Source organism: Lacerta agilis, chromosome 4 (assembly GCF_009819535.1).
Source record: "Lacerta agilis isolate rLacAgi1 chromosome 4, rLacAgi1.pri, whole genome shotgun sequence".
Taxonomy (NCBI): Eukaryota; Metazoa; Chordata; class Lepidosauria; order Squamata; family Lacertidae; genus Lacerta; species Lacerta agilis.
The window spans coordinates 25,487,861-25,509,817 of NC_046315.1; the positions used below are offsets into that span (position 1 = coordinate 25,487,861).

The 21,957-nt window shown below is 40.4% G+C and overlaps 1 protein-coding gene across 11 annotated transcripts in view; it reads left to right on the forward strand.

Moving 5' to 3' along the window:
• The window catches only part of FRY (FRY microtubule binding protein), a 170,483-nt gene that overhangs the window by 32,468 nt on the left and 116,058 nt on the right, over positions 1-21,957 (forward strand). For 10 of the 11 annotated variants that reach the window (XM_033146473.1, XM_033146462.1, XM_033146465.1 and 7 more), the window contains exon 2: positions 19,150-19,349. In XM_033146473.1, the coding sequence (XP_033002364.1) occupies positions 19,230-19,349 (120 nt within the window). In that variant the 5' untranslated portion in view covers positions 19,150-19,229. Of the gene's footprint in view, positions 1-15,992; positions 16,141-19,149; positions 19,350-21,957 lie in introns of those variants that run through there. The other variant, XM_033146471.1, reaches the window with a different exon arrangement.

Sequence of the window (21,957 nt, forward strand, 5' to 3'; positions counted from 1 at the left end):
TATGGGGCAATTTTGGGCATTAGTCATACTCAGAGTAGACTACTGAAATCAATGAGCGTAAGTATTCTTATATACATATATTTATATGAGAGGGACATTGAGGAAGGCACAGAGCTTGCAGGATTCACTGATAGGCAATAGTTGACAAACACATTAATCATTAGAAACGAGAAACATTATCATAATAGCATCATGGACCCAAACAGAGGACCATATGGGAAAAAGCCATTCCATATTAGACATCCAGAACATGGTTTGGAAGCAACAAATCAAACAAATTTACATGTGTACAAAAGACCCCATGGTGACTTTATTTTCTTTCATCTTGGGAGTTCTATCCCATCTTTCTTAGTGAATTTTTAAGGTTGCAAACAAGTGCATCTATTAAAACAATGCATAAAAATTAAACTTAACATTTAAGTTGTTTAAAAACAAACAAGCCAACACCCAGATCTAGTATAAAAGCATCAGACTCTGGCCATTTTAAATAGCAGTGCCAAAAAAACTACTTGCTGGGAAAAAGTAGGTCTTGGCTATCTCTCAGAAGACCAACAAGAATGGGCAGGATGTTCCACCATCTTGGCACCAACGAAGAAAGAGCATTGGGCCCACCCCACCAAGCCTTAAGAAGAGTTTGGATTTGATATCCCGCTTTATCACTACCTGAAGGAGTCTCAAAGCTGCTAACATTCTCCTTTCCCTTCCTCCACCACAACAAACACTCTGTGAGGTGAGTGGGGCTGAGAGACTTCAAAGAAGTGTGACTAGCCCAAGGTCACCCAGCAGCTGCATGTAGAGGAGCGGAGACGCGAAGCCGGTTCCCCAGATTACGAGTCTGCCACTCTTAACCACTACACCACACTGGCTCTTTTACTCCAAACATTCCCAGAATTCAAGAACTGCAGCATATGCAAGTGGCATTTCATGTTTCTGTACAGCTCTAACTGCCACACCTTTTATACATCTGCATGTATCTTACTCATCAATTCTGAAGTAAACATTGCACAATGACTGTTCATTGGTTGGCATAAGAGCCAGGTGGGTAATTTTGGCGGCACCTCCCTGACTTCCCTGATGCCTTTCACAGTTGCTGCTCTCGGCCCTGTAAATGAATAATGGCATTGAAAACCACAGGCATGCATTATTAACGTTTCATATGCTGAAATGGCGATCCAGATCCTCTTGTCACTACCTTAGCTAATGGAAGCAATGCAAAGCTACCATACTGGGATGGGCATACTGGTCCCAGGGACCTGGCTTTCCTAGGTTTCTGTGAAGAGAAGCCTTTCACAGCGGACTTGTTATTTGCATTAGCCCCCAAGGGGCTAATAGGAACATGAGAAGCTGCCCTTATACAGCCATTGGTCCTGCTGGGTAATGCGATACTTCCTTTCGTTTGACATTTCACCTTCATGATGCAATATGCTAGTTGAACATAGAGTTTACGATAGGCAGGATGCAAAGTACGACGTGGAATGAGAAGATCTCGTAAGAGTTGTTTGCCTTGAAACTTTGCTCAGCATTTTAAATGTTGTATCATGTTCTCACTAACGTTGTTGTTGTTGATCTGTAAACGCCACAAGTCTGCATTAAATCCTAAACCCCTATGTGACTATACCCCCTATATGTTTAGTGCAGTATTTCCAGTATATTTCACTCTGTAGTTAAGACCTTGTGAAGTAGATGCTGGCTTTCCCATGATGTTCCATATCCCTATGAATGATCATGTGGGCCAATGCTTCCCTCACAGGTACCAGCCTATCATTTCCCCTCTGCTCCTGTACTTCTGTCTGTTTCCCCCTTCAAGTTTATAAACACAGACTAAGTGGATGCCCACATTCTCACACCCGCTGGTTTGTGCTGCTTTTTTAACCAAACGTGCACACACTTAAGCAGAACAGTTCCCTATCTATTTTGCAACACCACAGGAATACCCTCCTCTCTCTCTCTCTCTCTCTCTCTCTCTCTCTCTCCTCTCTCTCTTACGATAGTTCATCAAAATTATTGAAGCGCATATGAGTGCATAGTATTTTGTGTGCCCATTTGGAACTTTCAAACACATTCAAACTCAACGCAATACTGCTCCCCAGATGCTAGCAGAAGTGTGTTTTATACAGGCTACAATCCTAGCGAGGCACACTTCCTTGTGAGCAGGCTCCGTTGGGACACCTTGGCTTTACTTCAGAGTCAACTTGCTAAGGTCTGAGCAGTTGGATTTCAGCCGAGCAAAGCATATCACAAGGTGAAAGAAGGGAAACTGGGGGGGGGGGGGTGTTAAGAAATTTTGCTGCTGGTGGTGCTAGAATAAAATATTCCCAAAGATGATATAAGGCTATACTGTAAATACTTGGAAAGCTTTGATGGATTTCAAATGGATTGTAAATGCTTCTCTTTAAACACAGGGTCACAGGTCATGTATACTTAAAGCACATTTAAAGGATGTGGGCTTTCCCAAAAGGATTTTGGGGAGCTGCAGTTTGCTAAGGGTGCTAGGAATTGTAGCTCTGTGAGGGGTAAACAACCATTTTCAGGATTCCTTGAGGTGGAAGTTGTATGCTTAGTTAAAGGTAATTTAAATGTATGTGGATGTGGCCACAGTTTATAGGAAAGTGCTGTTGTGCAACTCCTAGTCATCCCAGTGGACTTGACAGGAGAACCTATCTTGACTACCCCATGATGGCAAAATGGAACCACCAGGTTCAGAGGTCGCATTATGCCTCTGAATACCATGGAGATTTGCTGCCTCCTTGCCTTGCTTGTGGGTTTCCTGGGCTGCTTACAAAATGCTGTACCAGATGAACCTGTGGTCTGAGAGAATAGGACTTTTATGTTAACTTGTTCACAGAAGAGTGATCTGTGTCAGTTATAATTATTATTATTATTTAAAAAAACCAAACCTACTTCAAATGCAGCTTATTCATTGTGTGTGTGTGTTTAAGTGGTGTGTGTATTTTATGAAATGAAGTGCTCTTGACTTACATTTATAATTTTAATGGTTGTTTGGGATGCTTTGACTGAAGTGGCAGTAATGTTGCATGATTCTAAATAGACCTCTGTGCCTTTAAAAAGGTATATTTATCTAGTGTGCTAGTAATGCAAGTCACCTCTGCTGTTCTGTAATGTGAATCAGGTTGGAATTTGGACATATTTTCAGCTGTGAAATCTTCCACTCAATAGATATGACACATTTCTTAACTAAATCTCTTTTTTGAACACCATGTTTGAAAGTTTCCCACTGAAGCTCATAGTTTTGTGGGTAGCTTCCCTACTTACTGGTTTGGTCTGAAGTTTGCTGTGTTTTCTTTGAAAAATTAACATCTGGGGCTGCAATTCTATGGACACATAACCTGGAATGGACTAAGTTCCATTGAACATTATTAGACCCGCATAAAACTGCTTTGAGGTTTGCTTGCTGCTTCTTTTTTTACAGTCGAGTGGTATATAAACATTGCGTAGGACTGAACCACAGTTGCTTTACTTCCTGTTTACTCTCTCGTGCAACAGCTAGGGGTATCTAACCTGATGTTTGCAGGACTGATGCAGCAGTATTCCCTTCCTTTGAGTGGGAAAAAAAAACTGTTCTGATTTCTCTGGATCAGTTGACTACAGATCCTGACTTAGAATTTGATGTAATAGTGCCGTTCTTAAAAGATGGGTAATTTCTTTCTTCATACACTTCCTATTAAATTGTAGGAATAAAATAAGTTTTAAAAACCAGACTGCCACCCTCAACTCTCTGAAGGTCTTTCCCTTTTCAGTGATTCCACTTTTTCTTTCTTGCTGTCGTTTACCCTTGCAGAATCCCTATGTGAACCTAGCTCTCTCCTTTCCTCCAAGGCCAGCCTCCATGCTTACCTTTTCTGTGAAACATTTGCCACAGTCAACAAAGTCCTCCTCCTCTGTTGAAACTAAGTCTAAGCATCTGTAATAAAAAAATTCTTTGTTTATCATTTTCTCTGTCCCCCCCCCCTGTCAGCATACAACACCTCCGCTTAAAGATCTGAACTGGTTGCCCATTTGCTACCAGGGCAAGTTCAAGGTGTTACTACTAGTATATAAAGCCCTTAAAATTTTGGGACTGGTTTTCTTTCTTTACCCCTTGTCGGGGTTTGGGTGCTGGAGCTCCTCGTGCACGGCTTGGATTGGTTATGCACGAGGTACCAGTTGCGGGGAAAGTGGCCAGCGTTCCGCGTGCTTTTGAGCACGGTCGCCGGCCAAGCCTCACAGTCTGAAGGATGTTGAGTAAGCCAATTGACGACTCCGATGAAGTGTGAGTTCCTAATTGCCTTCTTTAATGAACAGTTGCCTCGTGAAATAAAATATATACCCTGACTTCTGAATAGGCGGACCAATTTACTGAAAATTAAAAATTTACTTTACTCCCCCCTTTAACCCCAAGGAAGACAGACACCGGTTGTATCTTTAGTGGCTTCGGCAGAACCCGCATAGGCTCGTCCCCTAAGCTAAGTTCTCCTAAGCTTAAAGTCCTGCGCGCCCGATCTTCCGCGAGGCTAAACTAAATAAACTAAAACCGAAATATCTTCCGCGGGCCTAACCCTAGGCTAACCTAAAAGAAAACCTAACTAAACTAAAACCGAATGATCTTCCGCGATCTAACTCTAACTAAAGAAAAACCCATCCAACCCATCCAGCCCGCTCCTAATCCCTTAAACTAAACTTGACTTCAACTAAAACCCAACTAAAGAACATGAACGAAATCCTCTGCCTAAGCGGGGTGCCTCTGCCTTTTATTAGGGAACAACGTGACATCATCATTAGTACTTTAACCAATAAAATCACTGTTGCTGCCCTCCAAAAAGGCGGGAAGCAAGTTTAACGCTCATTAACAACTTTGAACATGACCGGATCTACAAACTAAAGGCGGATTAATTCATAAGTGAACCACACTATTCATTCATGCTTTCACTTTCGCTTTTACGCGCAATTATACCAAAGTAGACCTCGAAAAACTTATAAAATAACCAAATAAATATGAATCCATGGCGGATCCGTGAAACGTATTCCGACAACCCCATATATGCCCACTTGACCACTTCAATCTGCGGAACTGTCACTGCCACAAGTGCCACTTAATACTAGTTCCATCCTTGTGAGAAAACACTCTTTTAGTGTGGCAGCACCTACACTTTGCAACTCTCTGACGCCAGGCATTATGTGTTGTTATGTAGGCCATTGCTGCATCACAATTGCATTGCTGGATTTACACATGGTCTGTAGCACTGAGTGGTTTCCAATCAAGGCATACCATTTAGGGCAGGCTTCCTCAAACTCGGCCCTCCAGATGTTTTTGGCCCACAACTCCCATGACCCCTAGCTAGCAGGACCAGTGGTCAGGGATGATGGGAATTATAGTTTCAAAACATCTGGAGGGCCGAGGTTTTGGAAGCCTGATTTAGGGTCAATTGAATCAGTAGTTGTAAGTTTCTCTTCATTATATGGTTCAGTGACCCCATCATTAACACATATACCGGTAACTTTTTTGTGCTGATGCATTGGTAGGCTACAATTCTTGATTTTAATCACCTTCTGAATATTTTTGAATATTCAATACATTTGAATATTCATAATGTTTAGGTGTTTTTATTGATAATTTTTATGTTTTATTTTATATTTTGGGAAACCACTGGGAGGGTTTTGTTTGTTTTTACAATCATATGGTATATACATTCTATTAGATAAATAAATAAAGTCGAGAGTCAATGCAAAAAATGTTTCTGCTGGGTAGAATTCCAACTTATAACAGTTCTTCTGCCTTTTTTCTTTCTTTCAAGAGAACATCCACAAGAAACAGCTTTCAAGAAATAGATCTTATTTTTCCCACTGTCACCATCCAACACTTGGTTAATCTTTCTTCAACTGGCTATTATTTGTATTGAGATTTTTAACTGGCACTAGATCAGTGTTTTTCAACCACTGTTCCGTGGCACACTAGTGTGCCGCGAGATGTTGCCTGGTGTGCCGTGGGAAAAAATGAAAAATTCAAGAGAATTACTTTATATATAGTCAATATAGGCACAGAGTTAAATTTTTTAACATTTTCTAATGGTGGTGTGCCTCGTGATTTTTTTCATGAAACAAGTGTGCCTTTGCCCAAAAAAGGTTGAAAAACACTGCACTAGATAACATATCCCTCCCCCCCCGAGAGAACCCCGGAGCATCATAATTTCCACAAAGTAGGAATCCTGTTGTAACTAATACCTTTTGAAGATGAGAAAATTACTTAACTGTAATGTATGATCTTTGAACGATATACCGGTAGTTAGAACAAATAATCCCACTACACCCTTTTGCTACCTTTCATTCAGAAAGCCCTGGAAACAATGGTGATTTACTTTTTTGCTTAATTTATCATTACCAGAAGGAAATTGCGTGTAGGATTTCAGTACTTAGGTAAATGATTGGTTGAAAGCAAGTTTTTGAAGGACAGGGCAGGGGTCAGCAAACCTTTTCAGCAGGGGGCCGGCCCACTGTCCCTCAGACCTTGTGAGGAATATATTTTTTGGGGGGGGGGGGAATGAATGAATTCCTATGCCCCACAAATAACCCAGAGCTGCATTTTAAATAAAAGGACACATCCTACTCATGTAAAAACACACTGATTCCCGGACCGTCCGCAGGCCGGATTTAGAAGGCGATTGGGCCGGATCCGGGCCCCGGGCCTTAGTTTGCCTACCTATGGAAGGACATTCTATTAGTACAGGTGTGGCCAAACTTGGCCCTCCAGCTGTTTTGGGACTACAATTCCCATCATCCCTGACCACTGGTCCTGTTAGCTAGGGATGATGGGAGTTGTAGTCCAAAAACAGCTGGAGGTCCAAGTTTGGCCATGCATGTATTAGTACTAGATAACTAAAGCCAAATATGGGGTTGGTTGTTTCAAAGCCATGTATCTACTAGACTTACAAACTGACTCCTGTTGCATCCACACCACATTTAAAGCCGGTTTGGCAGGCATTTAAAGCACTTGACTTCCAAGAAAGAATTATGGGAACTGTAGTTTATCCCTCACAGAGTTACAATTCCCAGCACCCTTAGCTACCATTCCAAGGATTCTTTGGCAGAAACCACTTGCCTTAAATGTGCTTTAAATGAATTACGTGGATCTAACCTCCATGAGGTTAGGTTACAGGGTTGGAATATATTTTTGAATAGCTATACAGTAGTACTGTAGTTGAGAGAGACCAAAAATTGCACCAGGCGCCAGAAAGCACAATGTATGTTGCTTTGAGCCTCTTGAAGGGTGGGATACATAGCCAATATATTCTTGACATAAAAATAAGCATTCAGTTACTTCACATTCCTGCCTCACATAGTTTTGTTTCTTTGGGTTTTCCCCACTCTGAAGTATCTGCAGAAATGATTATTATGTTTTGGATGTGCTGTAGAGCTGATCTCATGACACCAGGCATAATAATCCATTATTCCAATATAGCTTGTCATTGTGCCTGCTGGAAAGTGTTGTCCCACTACAAGTGTTCTCAAGTGACACGTGATGTTTATTGCTAATGAATTATATCAGTTTGTTGTTTGACCCACACAGTGCTTCGCATTGTTTTCTCCCATTTTATTTTCATGTGCATGTTTGGCTACACATTATTTAAAATATACGGCTCTTTAGTGATATTACTGATTGTTGAGTGACATGCATTGCTCTTTGAACGCCTTCCTGCCGGTGGAATGAAGTTAATACTGCTCTGCATTTGTTAGGTTTTGTAAACCACCCAGAAAACCTTGGCCAATGGGTGGTCTAGAAATGAAATAAACAACAACAGCATGGAAAGGCAGAGGTGAGTGAGGCAAGAACGAATGGGTACAAGTTATGAGAATTATAGTTGCTCAAATCTTCTTAAATAAATAAATAAATAAATAAATAATTCTGGTAGCTTTGGTTAGAGGTTTTGGGTGTTCTGTTTAAAAAGTCTTTAAACAGTGTCCTGAATCACCAAGAAACTAAAAACATTATCTGTTTGATTCTTGGGATTTCCTGATTTTAGAACAGACTGACACCTACAGAAAGGCAACTAGAAAGGGCCAAGGGGTTGGTGTTTTTTTTCATATGTGAAAAGGATAAAACAATGGGGATTTTTTTTTAGATTTGTTTGGGGAAAGGTGAAGGGGACATAAGAGATTTACAAAATTAGAAATGGTGCAGGGAGATAAATTTCCCCTGCTGTCTCGGTATACTAGAACTCGAAATTGAAGATGTTCAAAATTAGATGTGCTATTGTCCAGCAAATGGCTAGCCACAAATCCATTGCTTTCTATATATGATGGACCTTGGTTGCATTATAAGGAGGTGGTCATGCATTTATTGGCAGCTGCATGATGTATAAAGCTGGCAGGGCACATGGCTTATCATGTAGGGTCGCCAATGGCATGGGCAAAGTGGACAGGTTTAAAGAGATCAGGTATTCAGTTCCTCTCCTTTGTAAATGAAGGGGGACATACATCCACGAGATTCTCACGGATATTTTTGGAGGGATGTATTAACATGGTCAGATATATAGGGTGGAATACAATGTCATGCTAAGGAGATGGTTTCATCAGTGCCAGGCAAAATGATCTTTTCTTTCATCTCCTGACCCCCCTGAACAGATTTGGGGAGGAAGGGTGTAAAAGTCACATTTAGCTATAACGACTTCATGTTCTGGCGTGGAGTCATGTTGTCTTTGTGTTCTTGTGAATGTCTCAGAGCCATCAGGGATGGCAGCAGTTGGAAACAATAAAATGGACTAGGTCTTGCGAGACAGTTAAGTATACGTTAAGTATAACATGGCATAAAAAACTTTATGCAGGTACAAGATGTTGTTGCGATTTTCTCAAATTAGAAAAAGTGGGCATTTTACCATCTCCTGATATGAAACGTTATTATTATTATTATTATTATTATTTACATATGATCTTAATGTGTTTTGTAAGATGTTTGGGGTTTGAGACAATTCAGGAGTTGTTGGCTAGGTAGGGAGACTCTGCTAGAAATAATTGCATTACTAATGGTCAGTATTGAAAGCGAAAACATGACTTTATTATTTTAAAAACCAGAAGTGGAAAATGCCTATGTTTAGTTCCCGTCATAAGGGCGTTTCCATAAGTGAAAGGAAATATTCCCATAGTGATGTCATACTCTAAATGTGACGAGCTCCTGCTATCAGCTATAAATAGCAGACGTCTTAATAGCTGTCTTAAAGCAGTACTTGTGCGAGAATTTAGCATGTAAACTTTACAGCAAAAATAAACTTACTATTGCATAAAAGGTTTTCCAATAATCTCTTAAGTGTTAAAAATAGCATGTTTTTATAAACAACAGATGAGACTTGGTTTGCTAGTTAACACCAGTAGAGCAATGAATCTGTGAAGCAGGCTTGTACAGTATTCTATAATCCCACCTCAACAGGGCTGAATAAATTGCTGACTAAAGAGTGGGTTCCTCCGTCTAGCTAGCTTAAGGCCTCTGCTTTAGTGTAGTTATCTGTAAGTGTCTCTGTGTGAAGAATGGCCTCTCATACTACTCAACTGTAGAGTCCGTTAAAATCCCTGCATGTTTCTCTTTCCACATGAAAGAAAAGCAGTGGTCAAATTCTGTTGAATTTTTAAATGTTGGTAGCTGTGATGGATTTTGAGGTATAGGATTAGGAAAACAGGAGAACTGTGGCAATCTTTGTGTGATTGCAATCAGATGATGAAGTGTTTTCATACTTGCATACCTTCCAAAATTTGATGAAGGGGAAACAAGGGGTACTTTTTCTGAATGCAAGCACAGCTATAAAGGTCATCCACTTACGGGCGGTTCTTGCGACTTATGGCCAAGATAACCTTTGGAAATCAGATTACAGTATAGAAATCCCATTTTGTGTGTTAGATGTTATTTACACATTTTTAGCAGCACTCAGCCTCTCAGAATACAAATACTAAGGCTTCTACCAAATTCTAAACTTTCTAAACCTTAAAAACTAAGTGCACGCTAGTGAGAATGTAATATCCAAAAACTGGGACATTCCAGGATCCAATCAGAAACTGGGATTGGTTTCTGTAATTCTGGTCTGTCCCATTTAAATTGGGATTGTTAGCGGTATGCAATTTGTGTCTTCCTTTCCCGGACTGGGAAAAAGGTGGGATGCTTAGCACTGATGCCAGCTCTGCAAATTGATCAATCATATGAGTGAAGCTATGGTAAGCAGTACACCATTTTTGAACTTGACATATTTTTAGACATCAATCAAATTATATGTAATCTTACTTTATGCTAAGTACACAGTTATGTACTATCAGACATTGCCTTTCCCATGTACATAATGCAGCAACCTGGGTGATGTGCCCTAGGCAGTTGTGTCTATTGGTTGTTAATCTGCCCTGGTTTGCCCTTCCTATCCCTTTGTTTCATCATGTTGTGTATGGAATTATTAACACTGTTTGCTATAACAAGAATACCAAATTGCCACTCTGCAAAATAAAAGCAAAAGCAATGTAGTTACTGAAAAGTTAATATTCCTCTAAATTAAACTGTCAGAATATAGCTATAGAGATTGACTTTATATGTATTTTATTACTGAGAAGATTACTTCTTTCTTTCTGGGATATGAAGCACATTTGCATTATCAATTTAAGCATTCTTCATATATGGTTGCATCACCCGCCATTAAAAATAGAGCCAGGTTCTTAAATATTGTTGGCAATATTCCTTGGACTTCAGATGTCCCATAAGTTTTAGTTTGGAGCTTTTTGGGTTATTTTTAATCCATATTAAATTATTATTGAATAAACCTAAAAAATTCCACAGTAATTCCTAAAGTGCCTTCCCAGATAGGTAAATTATCAGTTGGTGATATTTGGGATACTGCAAGCTAGAGGGAGTTCTTGAATTGTCTTGCAAACTTTGTTCAGAATTCTCTGTTGATCAGGTCTTATGCAAGGTATATTGAGTGTTTATATTGCAATGTCAGGAATTCTACATGTTTACACGCTGATGGTGCTTGTTTATAGAGAATGTCACAGCTGATTACAGGATTTCACTCCTTTAGGTGGAAAGCTGGGCATGCTTAAATTTCATTGATTTAGGAGTTTGGTGCATTCAACTATGCACTGGATTGCTGCCAAAATCTTTGCTGTTTGGGTTATTAAGCTTTTGTGCTAGTTGTTCCAGGATGGTAGCTAGTGGTCTACAAATATCTAAGTAGATAAATATGCTTCTCAAAGTTACACGTCCATAAAGAATACCAGAAGGAAGAAAGTCAGGAAAAAGTGTTGCTCTGCATAGCTGATGTGGTTTGGAGTCAAAGGACCACGAGTGGAAGGAAACAGCAGCAAATATACTTCTGCAAATGCGTGCACAAGAATTGCACAAGATTTCACTCTCCTGTCATAGGTAGGTTTGTTTGTTTTTCAGCCTCTTGCACAGCCTTTTACACTAGTGCAAGAATATCTCTGGATTTAGTTAATAATCTAGCACAGGCACATCCAACAGGTAGATCATGATCTACTGGTAGATCACTGGACGTCTGTGGTAGATCACTGGCTCCCCTAAAAAAGGCTCAGGTTTTTTTTGCCCTGCGCCCCCCCCCCAAAACAGGGCTTTCCTTCTCCTTAAAAAAAGCTCAACAACAACTTTGACCTGAATGCCTAAAAAAATGGGGCTTTCCTCCTCCCTAAAAAAGCTCAAAAGGGGGTAGATCACTGCCAGTTTTTAACTCTGTAAGTAGATCACAGTCACTTGGGAGTTGGCCACCCCTGATCTAGCACAAGAGCTAAAACAATCCTTCTGTGGATTCAGCCAACAGCACCTGGGCTCTGCACCTGGCCATTTTTTTTAAAAAAACTTGCATATCCTGTATGCATATGCACTAGGCATCCTTACCTAACATGATGTCATCCGTATGCAGTTGGACTACAGCTCCCATCATCTTGTCATCATTGGCCTTGCTGCCTGGTAGGAGTTGTAGACCAAAACACCCAGAAGGCACTGTGTTGGGGAACCTAGAGTATACTCTGATGGCTGGCATGTATTTTCATTAGTCTGTATTATTCAGTCAGGCATGTGATTGTAATTTCCAGAGGAATAGCTGTGTTAAGTCTGTTGCAGCAAAAACAATAGAATCTAAGAAAGACTTGAGAAATTTATTAAGGCATAAGCTTGCATGGACTGCAGTCTACTTAATGTGAAGTGTTATTCTGAGTTAATGGTTGTGGGGAGCGGGGGGGGGGGTGTATAATTGTAAGCAGTGAAAACAGAAGGAAAGAAAATGCAGAAGACAGTGATTCTTATGTCATCATATATAGGAATAGGAATAGGAATAATTTATTATTGGCCAAGTACATTTTCCAACATACTTGGAATTTGTTTCAGCTACATTGCAATGTAAACATACAGACACTGTTCCTCTCACAATACATAGAAGCAAGGAAACCCCACCCATAATTTATCCCCCCTTCAGCTATACAACTATGAATTTAACAATTTAATGGCACAAGGGAAAAAACTATTCTTGTGCCTGGCCGATTTTGTATATGAACTCCTGTAGCGACGTCCAGATGGAAGTAAATCAAGCAGATGATGACCGGGATGTAAAGGATCTGCTACAATTTTCTCTGCTCTCTTCCTAACTCGGGTAGCATAAATTGTCTCTATTGAAGGCAAGCTAACACCAATTACCCTTTCTGCAGTTCTTACAGCTCGTTGGAGCCTTTTCTTGACTCTCTTGGAGGCTGTACCGTACCAAGCTGTTATAGAATTACAGAGAGCAGTTTCAATGATGCCTCTGTAGAATTGGAACAACACTTCCTGGGACAATTTAAATTTCCTTAGTTGACGCAGGAAATACAGCCTCTGGTGGACCTTTTTAATAATACTATTGATGTTGTTTGACCAATTTAAGTTATAAGAAATTATAGAGCCCAGGAACTTAAAGGACTCTACTACTACAACCATGTTACCAAGAATGGAAAGTGGTGGCAGAACGGAAGAGTGCCTTCTGAAATCAATTACCATTTCTACTGTCTTTTGGGTATTTAGTACCAAATTATTTTCGGTGCACCACGAAACAAGATGGTCTACTTCCCTCCTATACACAGATTCATCGTCCTCCTGGATAAGCCCAATAACTGTTGTGTCATCAGCAAATTTCAAGATCTTAACCGATGGATCAGTTGAGGTACATTCATTTGTGTAGAGAGAGAAAAGCAGTGGGGAAAGCACACACCCCTGGGGAGCACCGGTATTGATGGTATTGTTGCTCGATATAATTTTCCCCAACCTCACCTGCTGCTTCCTGTCCGTTAAAAAGCTGTATATCCATCGGCAAACAGGGGCAGGTAAATTGAGATTAATTAATTTAGAAAACAATTTAGATGGTACAATAGTATTAAAAGCTGAGCTAAAGTCCACAAATAGCACTCGTACATAGGTCCGCAAGGAATCCAGGTGTTGCAGGATGTAGTGCAATGCCATGTTGATTGTATCATCTACTGACCTATTAGCTCGATAAGCAAATTGCAGCGGATCCAGCAAGGGATCAGTAACGTCTTTCAAGTAGGCCAGCACTAGTCTCTCAAATACTTTCATTACCACAGATGTTAAAGCAACTGGTCTATAATCATTCATCACATTGATGGAAGGTTTCTTAGGTACAGGAATGATGATAGAATGTTTAAAGCATGAAGGGACTCTACACAACTCCAAAGAACGATTAAATATTTGTGTGAGGATCGGAGCCAATTGTGCTGCACACACTTTCAAGCAACGAGGAGTCACACCGTCTGCGCCTGGAGCTTTTCTGGTCTTCTGTCTCTGTAAAAGGCTCAGTACATCTTTTTCCCAGATTACCAGCGGGGTGGTTTCAGAACAGGTTGAGTTGGTTATTGATGCCTCTGGTGCCAACTGAATGACACTAGTTGGTAATGCTTGACTTTCGAACCTGCTATAAAACTGATTCAGGTCATTTGCCAATTTTTGACTCTCCGGAGCAGAAGAAGATGTTCTCTTATATCCAGTAATATTCTGTAAATTCTTCCAAAGAGTAGCCGAGTCACTATCTGAGAATTGAGATATATGCACACAAAACTACGTTGGGAGGTTGAAATGTCACCCAGTTGTTGTTTTTTTATATTGTGATTTCTGACGTCAGGTTTATATTCCTTTTATTTTATTTTATTTTATTTTATTGAGACTGACCTGTTTTTCCTTTGTGGAAGAGTACTGTCAGCAAATGCTGTCAAGTATCACGTTGAAAGATGAGCAGGTGAATGAACCCCTGATGTGGGTGAGATTATTAGGTCTTGCGATAGTGTTGCCAGATTAGAAATGGGGACAGATCTGTATCTGCAGTAGAGTCTGGTCCGTATCTCTCTTATGTGGCCTCTTTTTGCTGGTTATTGGCTGTTTTAGTTTGTAAGCAAGTGCAGGCCTGCCACCCAAAGCCTGTCAGAGGAAGCTGTATTTTTTTGTTTTTTTTGTTTGCTGTAGATCATTGATATGTTTGAGCAGTTTTAATGGGAAGCTGTAAATGATGAGCGGTGGTCTCTCATTTATCATCACCATCTTATTAATCACCTTCCACACAGTCATTTCAAGATGGTGTACCATAAAAACAGCAAAAAAAGTTAGAAAAACGAAAACAATAGATGCATTTAAAACAACACATTCTGATGCACTCTTGCGGTTTGAGCCTGCTAGTTCAAGCAGGAGACTGGTTTCGGGGAAATGCTCTGTAGGACATCTATCTAGACCAGTCTTTGCCAATCTGGTGCCCTCCAGGTGTTTTGGACTACAACTCCCATCAGCCTAGTGGAAGAAGTATGGCTACACTATAAACTCCACAGAGAGGCTTGCTCATTCCTTTGCAGCTGCTTTAACATTTTGCCCATGCACTGAAAGCATTGGGTTTGTCAGTGTAAGCCAATTCTTCATTTTTTTTCATTTGCAGTATCAATGTTACCAAGAGATCTCTTAACCATTTTGAAGATTCCCTGCCCCCTTTCCCTTCCCTGCTTCTTTTTTTTATAGCAGCTTGATCATTCAGGCTTAGATTGGTTTGTATACTGAAAATTCCACTGACAGTACTTTTTAAAAGTTTTGATGAAGGTGGCATAACATCACCATACTTTTTGAAATATTGATGATTTTAATGTTAAATATGTTTGTGCAGTCTGGTTGCACACATGCTTACGCAGAAGTTCAACAGAGTTCAGTGATGCTTACTCTCCAGCAAGTTTGCATCCTTTGAGGTTAATTTATTATTTATTTATTTATTTGAATCGCATCCCAGCTTTTTCTCCAAGGAACTAAAGACACCATACTTTTTTTTTTTCATCACAACAACCCTGTGCAATTGGCTAGGTTGAGACACAGTGACTGACCCAAGGTCATCCTAATAAGTTTCATGGCTTGAGCGAAGATTTGAACCCAGTTCCTAGACTCAGCACTAACCACTGCACCACCCTGGCTGTAAGCCGTGTAAATGTACTCTGTGTGAAGAGGACATGGGAAAAGGACACCGTCTCAGTTCTTGTCCTCAGGAATTCGCACTGTTTTCTACTTGCGGCCAAGAGTCCGTAGTTACAAAACAAAGGCTTTATCGCTCGCCCCGGTGTTATCTCTGACTTAGAATTCAGGAGAGAAACGCTGCCTTCAGCTCGGCCTGTGTGATAACGCATGTTGCCGGTATGGAAGGGTTGTTTATGCTGAACTATACAAGCAAGTCTCATGTTCTTGGAGTGCTTGAAGTATTTTGCTAATCTGTCGGTATACTATGTGCTTGCGGATAAATATAGACTGGCAGCCTACACTCTGCAACTTGTAGGTCATCATCGTACGCTGAAGCTAAAAATTGCCCCTTTGGTTATGGAAAGCGTGTTCTGATCAGGAAACCTTCTCCAGTTCGATTGCTGCAGATCTTCAGCACTTAAAAATCAACACCCACCCTCCCTTGAACTGGGGGGGTGCGAGGGAAAACCTACATGCTTATAGTGAAAGGACCAAACTGGGATTATGAAGCAAGCCATTTTCCCCTCAGTTTTAGAAACAAAAGAATTCTAAGGATTGGGACTTTTCAGGTATTTCCAGTCTCATGGAGATTTCACTAGCCTGCTGGAGAAGATCCAGTGTGATCAGCTTAATAAAAGGACTTGGTAGGTAAAAAGAAGATCCACCATGAGTCAACATTCTGAATTGTCGTATTGGTGTTGAATGCATTTCAAAACTTTTATGAGCCGCATATAAATATATCTAGTCGTATTTTTACAAAGCTTTACTAACTGTGTGCAAGGGTTTGGGGTGTGTGTGTGTGTGTGTGTGTGTGATTTTTCTCTTTGTTGGTTTGGCTTTTGGCTTCAATTTTAGTTTACTACATATCTGGAATACTGCGGAAGTGACATAATTTCTACTTTCTCTCTTTGTAATGTATGTGTGGCACATAAACAACTGTACTTTTTTACATTATCCTAGACAACACAGCACTGGCTCAAGAGTATATTAAATTAGAATGGTTTCATTAAATGACGTAGTGTTTAATAAAACCTACAGTTGTTTGTTTCTCCCCCCAGTAATAGCAATGTCCATGAATAGGGCATTTATGCTCCTTTTAACATTTTTAGATTACAACACTGTGACATAGTTTAAGTCAACGTTTGGGTGAAGAAATTAATATAGAAAACAACGTATCTGAGGAATGTGTGTCTAGGATATAAATAAATTTAAATGGTGAGAATATTCTGCAATTTAGTAATGCTAGAAATCTTGTATTTTTTAGTCTACCCTTTTGGAATGAAATTGTAGGAGAACAAAATGCTTTTTTGTGGCACACCAGTAGAATTTTCAACAAGTTTCTATAACTTTATTGTGTATATATAGGCTTTTTTTAAAAAAAATCTGTAAGATTCAAGCATGTGAATTCAAGAGATTGAATAATTTCTTAGAAGTAATTATAAAATTTTCAGATTTTTATTCTTGCTAATTATATCTCATCTCCACCTTGCCCTGTCACTGTCTTTCTGCCATTTCATAGCTTTGCCACCTCCAACAGTTGAGGTTGTTGATAATATAGTAGTTCTGACACGCCTGTCACATCCGCGTGATATCGTAGGTTGCTTCATATAGTGTTGGAAATATAAGTATATGTCTACATGAGAGAGATCTGCTTGATTTGTCTTTAACTTTTTGAGATAGGTGGACATGTTGGCTTTATGTTTCCATAGTTTCCTCAGCTTGCTTAGTCTGAGGTACTCTCTGTGTGTGCAAATGTTTCCTGGGAACAGGGTTTGATTCTAGGGTCATTGAGTTCCAACTGGCCTGTTTATCCTTCTGCTGTGCTCATCCATATAAATAAAAACTCTGTGCAATAAGAGAACTTCTTTCTTTTTCCCCAGATGTGAACATTTCATATTGATGTACATCCTTTAAGTCACTGGTGCATGGGCCTGATACAGAGCTTTCTTTCTTTCTTTCTTTCTTTCTTTCTTTCTTTCTTTCTTTCTTTCTTTCTTTCTTATAGTAAGAGAACTAATGTCCTGTTTGATGTTGAAAAACATATGGGGTCCTCTCTTACTATAAGCAACCCTTAACATAGACTTGATATTTTTGAGAGACCTACCCATTCTCACATCTGCAGGGTGTGTGCATGTCATGCTTTGCCTTTCAGTTTTGAAGAGCAATTATTTTTGCCACTAGTGTGAGATAGCTTGTGTTCCCTCTTCTATTTGGAGAAGTATCAGCCATAAATGTTCCATCTTTAATTGATGTTAGGTACTGCACCGGACTCAAATGGCAAGAGGGAAAAAGTAGGTCAGATTATATCAGCTGGTTTAGGGATATGAAAGTTTAAAAAGTAAATCAGAACCTTGCTTGATATTGGGGATTTAAATATGACATCAGATAAAGGGCCATGGGCTTTCTGTCTGGCATGAGAGATTAAATTACCTTTTGTCTGCTACGTAAACAATAGAACAATTTCTGAAGAACTAATGTATGAGAGCAAGAGAAAAAAATTCTCCTGTGCAGTTTGCATTTGGTTCAGGGAAAGAATTTAGGAACCTAACCCAATCAACTCCTGATTAACGTCAGCTGCTTTCAAAATCCAGTAAACATATTTCAGTATCAGCCCCGTGAAAGAGAAAACAGGGGCACTGTTATGCGACTTCTGTGTCCAATATGCCAATGTATTTTCTGCTTAGATTGCATACTGGGGAATCAGAGAGAGGAAGAGAATCACCCTACCCCCAAATGCAAGGGTGTATCTAGAATTTCAGGCCCAGTGCAAGGTTTTCTGGACTTATGCAGCAGTATCTGTGTCTTCTTTTTAGGGCTTGTGTGTGTGTGTGTGTTCTAACAATGCACACTCCTGGCATGAGCTATGCCCCCCCCCACTATACCCTCAGGAAAAATTCCCCTGGTTTGCTTCTCTGTGGTTCCTGGCATTATCTCAGAATTAATGCGATCTATGGAAGTATCCCTTCTTTGTATCCCAGGCACATCATCTTCTGAGAGCCAGTGTGGTGTAGTGGTTAAGAGCGGTAGACTCGTAATCTGGGGAACCGGGTTCGTGTCTCCGCTCTTCCACATGCAGCTGCTGGGTGACCTTGGGCTAGTCACACTTCTCTGAAGTCTCTCAGCCCCACTCACCTCACAGAGTGTTTGTTGTGGGGGAGGAAGGGAAAGGAGAATGTTAGCCGCTTTGAGACTCCTTCGGGTAGTGAAAAGCGGGATATCAAATCCAAACTCTTCTTCTTCTTCTTCATGGGCAGCCTTGCTAGTGCAGCCTTACAGATCGCTGCAAACAAAAAAAGCATTACGTAAGCCCACTTGACAAGGAAAACCACTTTAAAAAAAAGTTTTTATACTGTTCTTCCAGTACAGCTGAACAGCTCGTTATGTCAACTCCAGTTACGTATTTCCACCCCAATGGTGTGCACATTTACACTTGGTAAGCCCTACTGAGTTCTGTGGGGTTTACGCCCAGGTCAGTATGTCTGATGTTGTTTCCCTGTTCACTAGTGAAGTTTCTCATAAACAGCGTTGGTGTTTTTCCAAAAGGTTCAACACTAAACAGCCCAGGCTCCTTGTGTGAGGATATATATATGGGGAGGGAAGGGACAACATTTTATAATTAAGTCTTATTAAAGATATATTTCTTTACTTTTCAGCTTCTCCGGTGGGTAACGGATACATCAAGCCACCAGTCCCATCTGTTTCTGGCACACAAAGGGAAAAGGGACCTCCAACCATGCTGCCTATCAACGTTGATCCAGACAGTAAACCTGGGGAATATGTCCTGAAAAGCTTATTTGTTAACTTTACCACCCAGGCTGAGCGCAAGATCCGCATCATCATGGCAGAGCCCCTGGTGAGTCAAGGAGAAATTAACTGAACACTTCTGCGTGTGCTAGTGCAATTACTTTATAATGTTTTCACAGGTTTTATTTCACTTGACCCAAGAGAATGGTGTCATCTTATCATACTGAAACTCTGTGATCCAGGTTATGGTCTGAAGGCATGTGATGCAGTTGCCATGCTGGAGTTTAGCAGAATCCAGTCACTGTCTAGATAAGGAACTGCATCAGAAACTTGCATGTGTTGCCTTGAGGTCTGCAAAGGACAGGCGGAATATAAATCTAATATATTTGTCTATCTATGCTGCTTATTAAGAGCTTATTGGCACTGTATTTAATTATTTACTATGAGTCAAGCTGAATTTACCAGGAATTGATTTGTTGCTTAGCTATTTGGGAATTGAAGTACTGGTACATTGGTATTGCTTCTTGGCACCGTAAAAATGTGTGTGTCTACATAAATTTATTTAATCCTGCCTTTCAACCATGTTCCTCATGGTAGTTAAGGCAATTGTTAAAAACAATTTTTAAAACAATAAGTAGTAAAACCTAGCAAAATGGAAGGCGGATAGCTTAAAAGCTCCTTTTGCTCAGGGTTTTCCCAGTGCAGAAAGAGCTTTTAAGCTCTCAGACTTGCTTGCAGAACTCTGGGAGGCTCTCATGAGACCTCGAGATCTCATAAGAGCCCTGAAAGCAAGTTGGGGAACTTAAAAGCTCTCTGTCTTGCTTTTTTTGTGGGTAGGGGTATGACCCATTTGGTGTGCTGGCTTCAGATAGTAAGATTGGTTGTGCTGGGGGCAGTTCCAGGGGGGTGGGTTTGAGTATGCGCATTTTTGCGTGTTCCCTGGAATCTGCAAAATATAATTTCACTTTTTAATAATTAAAATATATATTTAAATGAAAGGGGGTCTTTAGTAGTAAGGGATGAATCTTTGCTGGATTAATCTTCGCTCACATCAATGGCTAAATAAGATCTGGGATCTTTTATCTCCAGGAGGATTACGGATGCCCGTTTTAGTGAGTCAAACAATTTCCAGTAGCCCAGAGCCTAGCTAGGCTTGATGTTAAATATGTATGTGCCTATTTCACATTCTCCATCACCCCCAATGGGGGTAATCAATATTAGGTTTATAGGTTTAAGTTTATTGAATTTCTGAATCTCTTCCCACAACAAGAATTCCCAGCAATATAAAAGTTTTTACCATTTACCCTCCCTACAGTCCCAAAGTTGCTATTAGAGGCAGGGAGCAAGTTTCCAATGCTGGCAATGGAAACTTCCCTCCCAGGCACTCTCTGATTTAACATTGCATCTGGCTTGGCTGTCTGTCTGAAAAGCATCTAGGACAAGGATGCTGGTTCTCAGCCCATTATCTCGAGTAAAATGTCTGATGTGGACACAGCCTTAGATAGGTTTCTTCATATCCTGCTCTTTTGTACATTGTATTTTTCTACACTTTCAAATGCTAAATTCCTTCGATTCTATTGATGGGTTTGTGCAACAGCAACAGGGACAGGAGGCATCCGGTATAGTGGAAGAGCCTTTGCCTTGTGACATCTTCCAAAAAGAGCCCTTGAGCTCCTGTCCAGCATGGGCCAGACCCCAAGTTTGTGATGACAGAGCTTTCCATGATGTCGTTCTCGTTGCCTGTGGCCATGGGGTGATCGTGTAGAGTGCCCAGAGGCTACATGATGGGCATAGGAGCATGCAGCCTTAGACACTCAACTGTTAAAAGAGCAAAAAATAATGTTGGTAAAGCTGGCCCTAACCTGCAGCCATTTCTTTTATACACCCTGCTCTTTATTCAGAATAGCAAAATAGACCCTGATTGCCATGTGCACACAGAGGAAGACATTTCTCGACCCTGAACATGTCATCATCTGGTATTCCCAGATCCCATAGCTCCTAAAGAGCTTTTATTCAGATGTATTTTGCTACTGAAACTTTGGTGGAAGTGTGAATTGAGACTCAAGAGAGATAAGAGAGTCAAATAGCCCATTGATGTGACTACAGTAACTATATGTCACCTTCGTTAGCCCTTGCATTAAAACTATTGTGGTCATTTCTTTCCTATTTGATGCCCTCAGTGATACAGGTGAATTTTGCTTATTACTGCATTGTGAATAATGCAGCAAGGCTGCATTGTGTAGATTTAGAATAAAATGTGCCTTGTATATGATGTGGTAACTTTGGAAGTGTCTCTGCAAAGGCATGCAGTGTGTGTATTTTGCTATTGGTCTGTAACTATTCATTTATATTCCAGCAGTGTTGATTCAGAACCATTGGAAGTATGTGCAGGTTTTCCATTTGTATAAGTTGAGAGTCTTACAAAGTCCTCTTGAACAACTTCGTTCCTTCCCAGGCACTTGATCATAAGAAAAGAAAAACATGAGACTGGGATTGGGGTTATTTTGCGCCGAATGACTATTAGTATATACCATTAGTTCATTCCCTTCTCCCCGCAAATGTTTTCTCCCCACCACTGCCAAGATTTCACTGATTCTGGCAGCAGGAGCAAATAATAAGAAAGAAAGAAAGAAAGAAAGAAAGAAAGAAAGTACAGTGCTGGAGTGTGTAGAGAGTTTTAAACCTGCCCACCCAGCCCAGTGCCCTGGGTCAGGTGC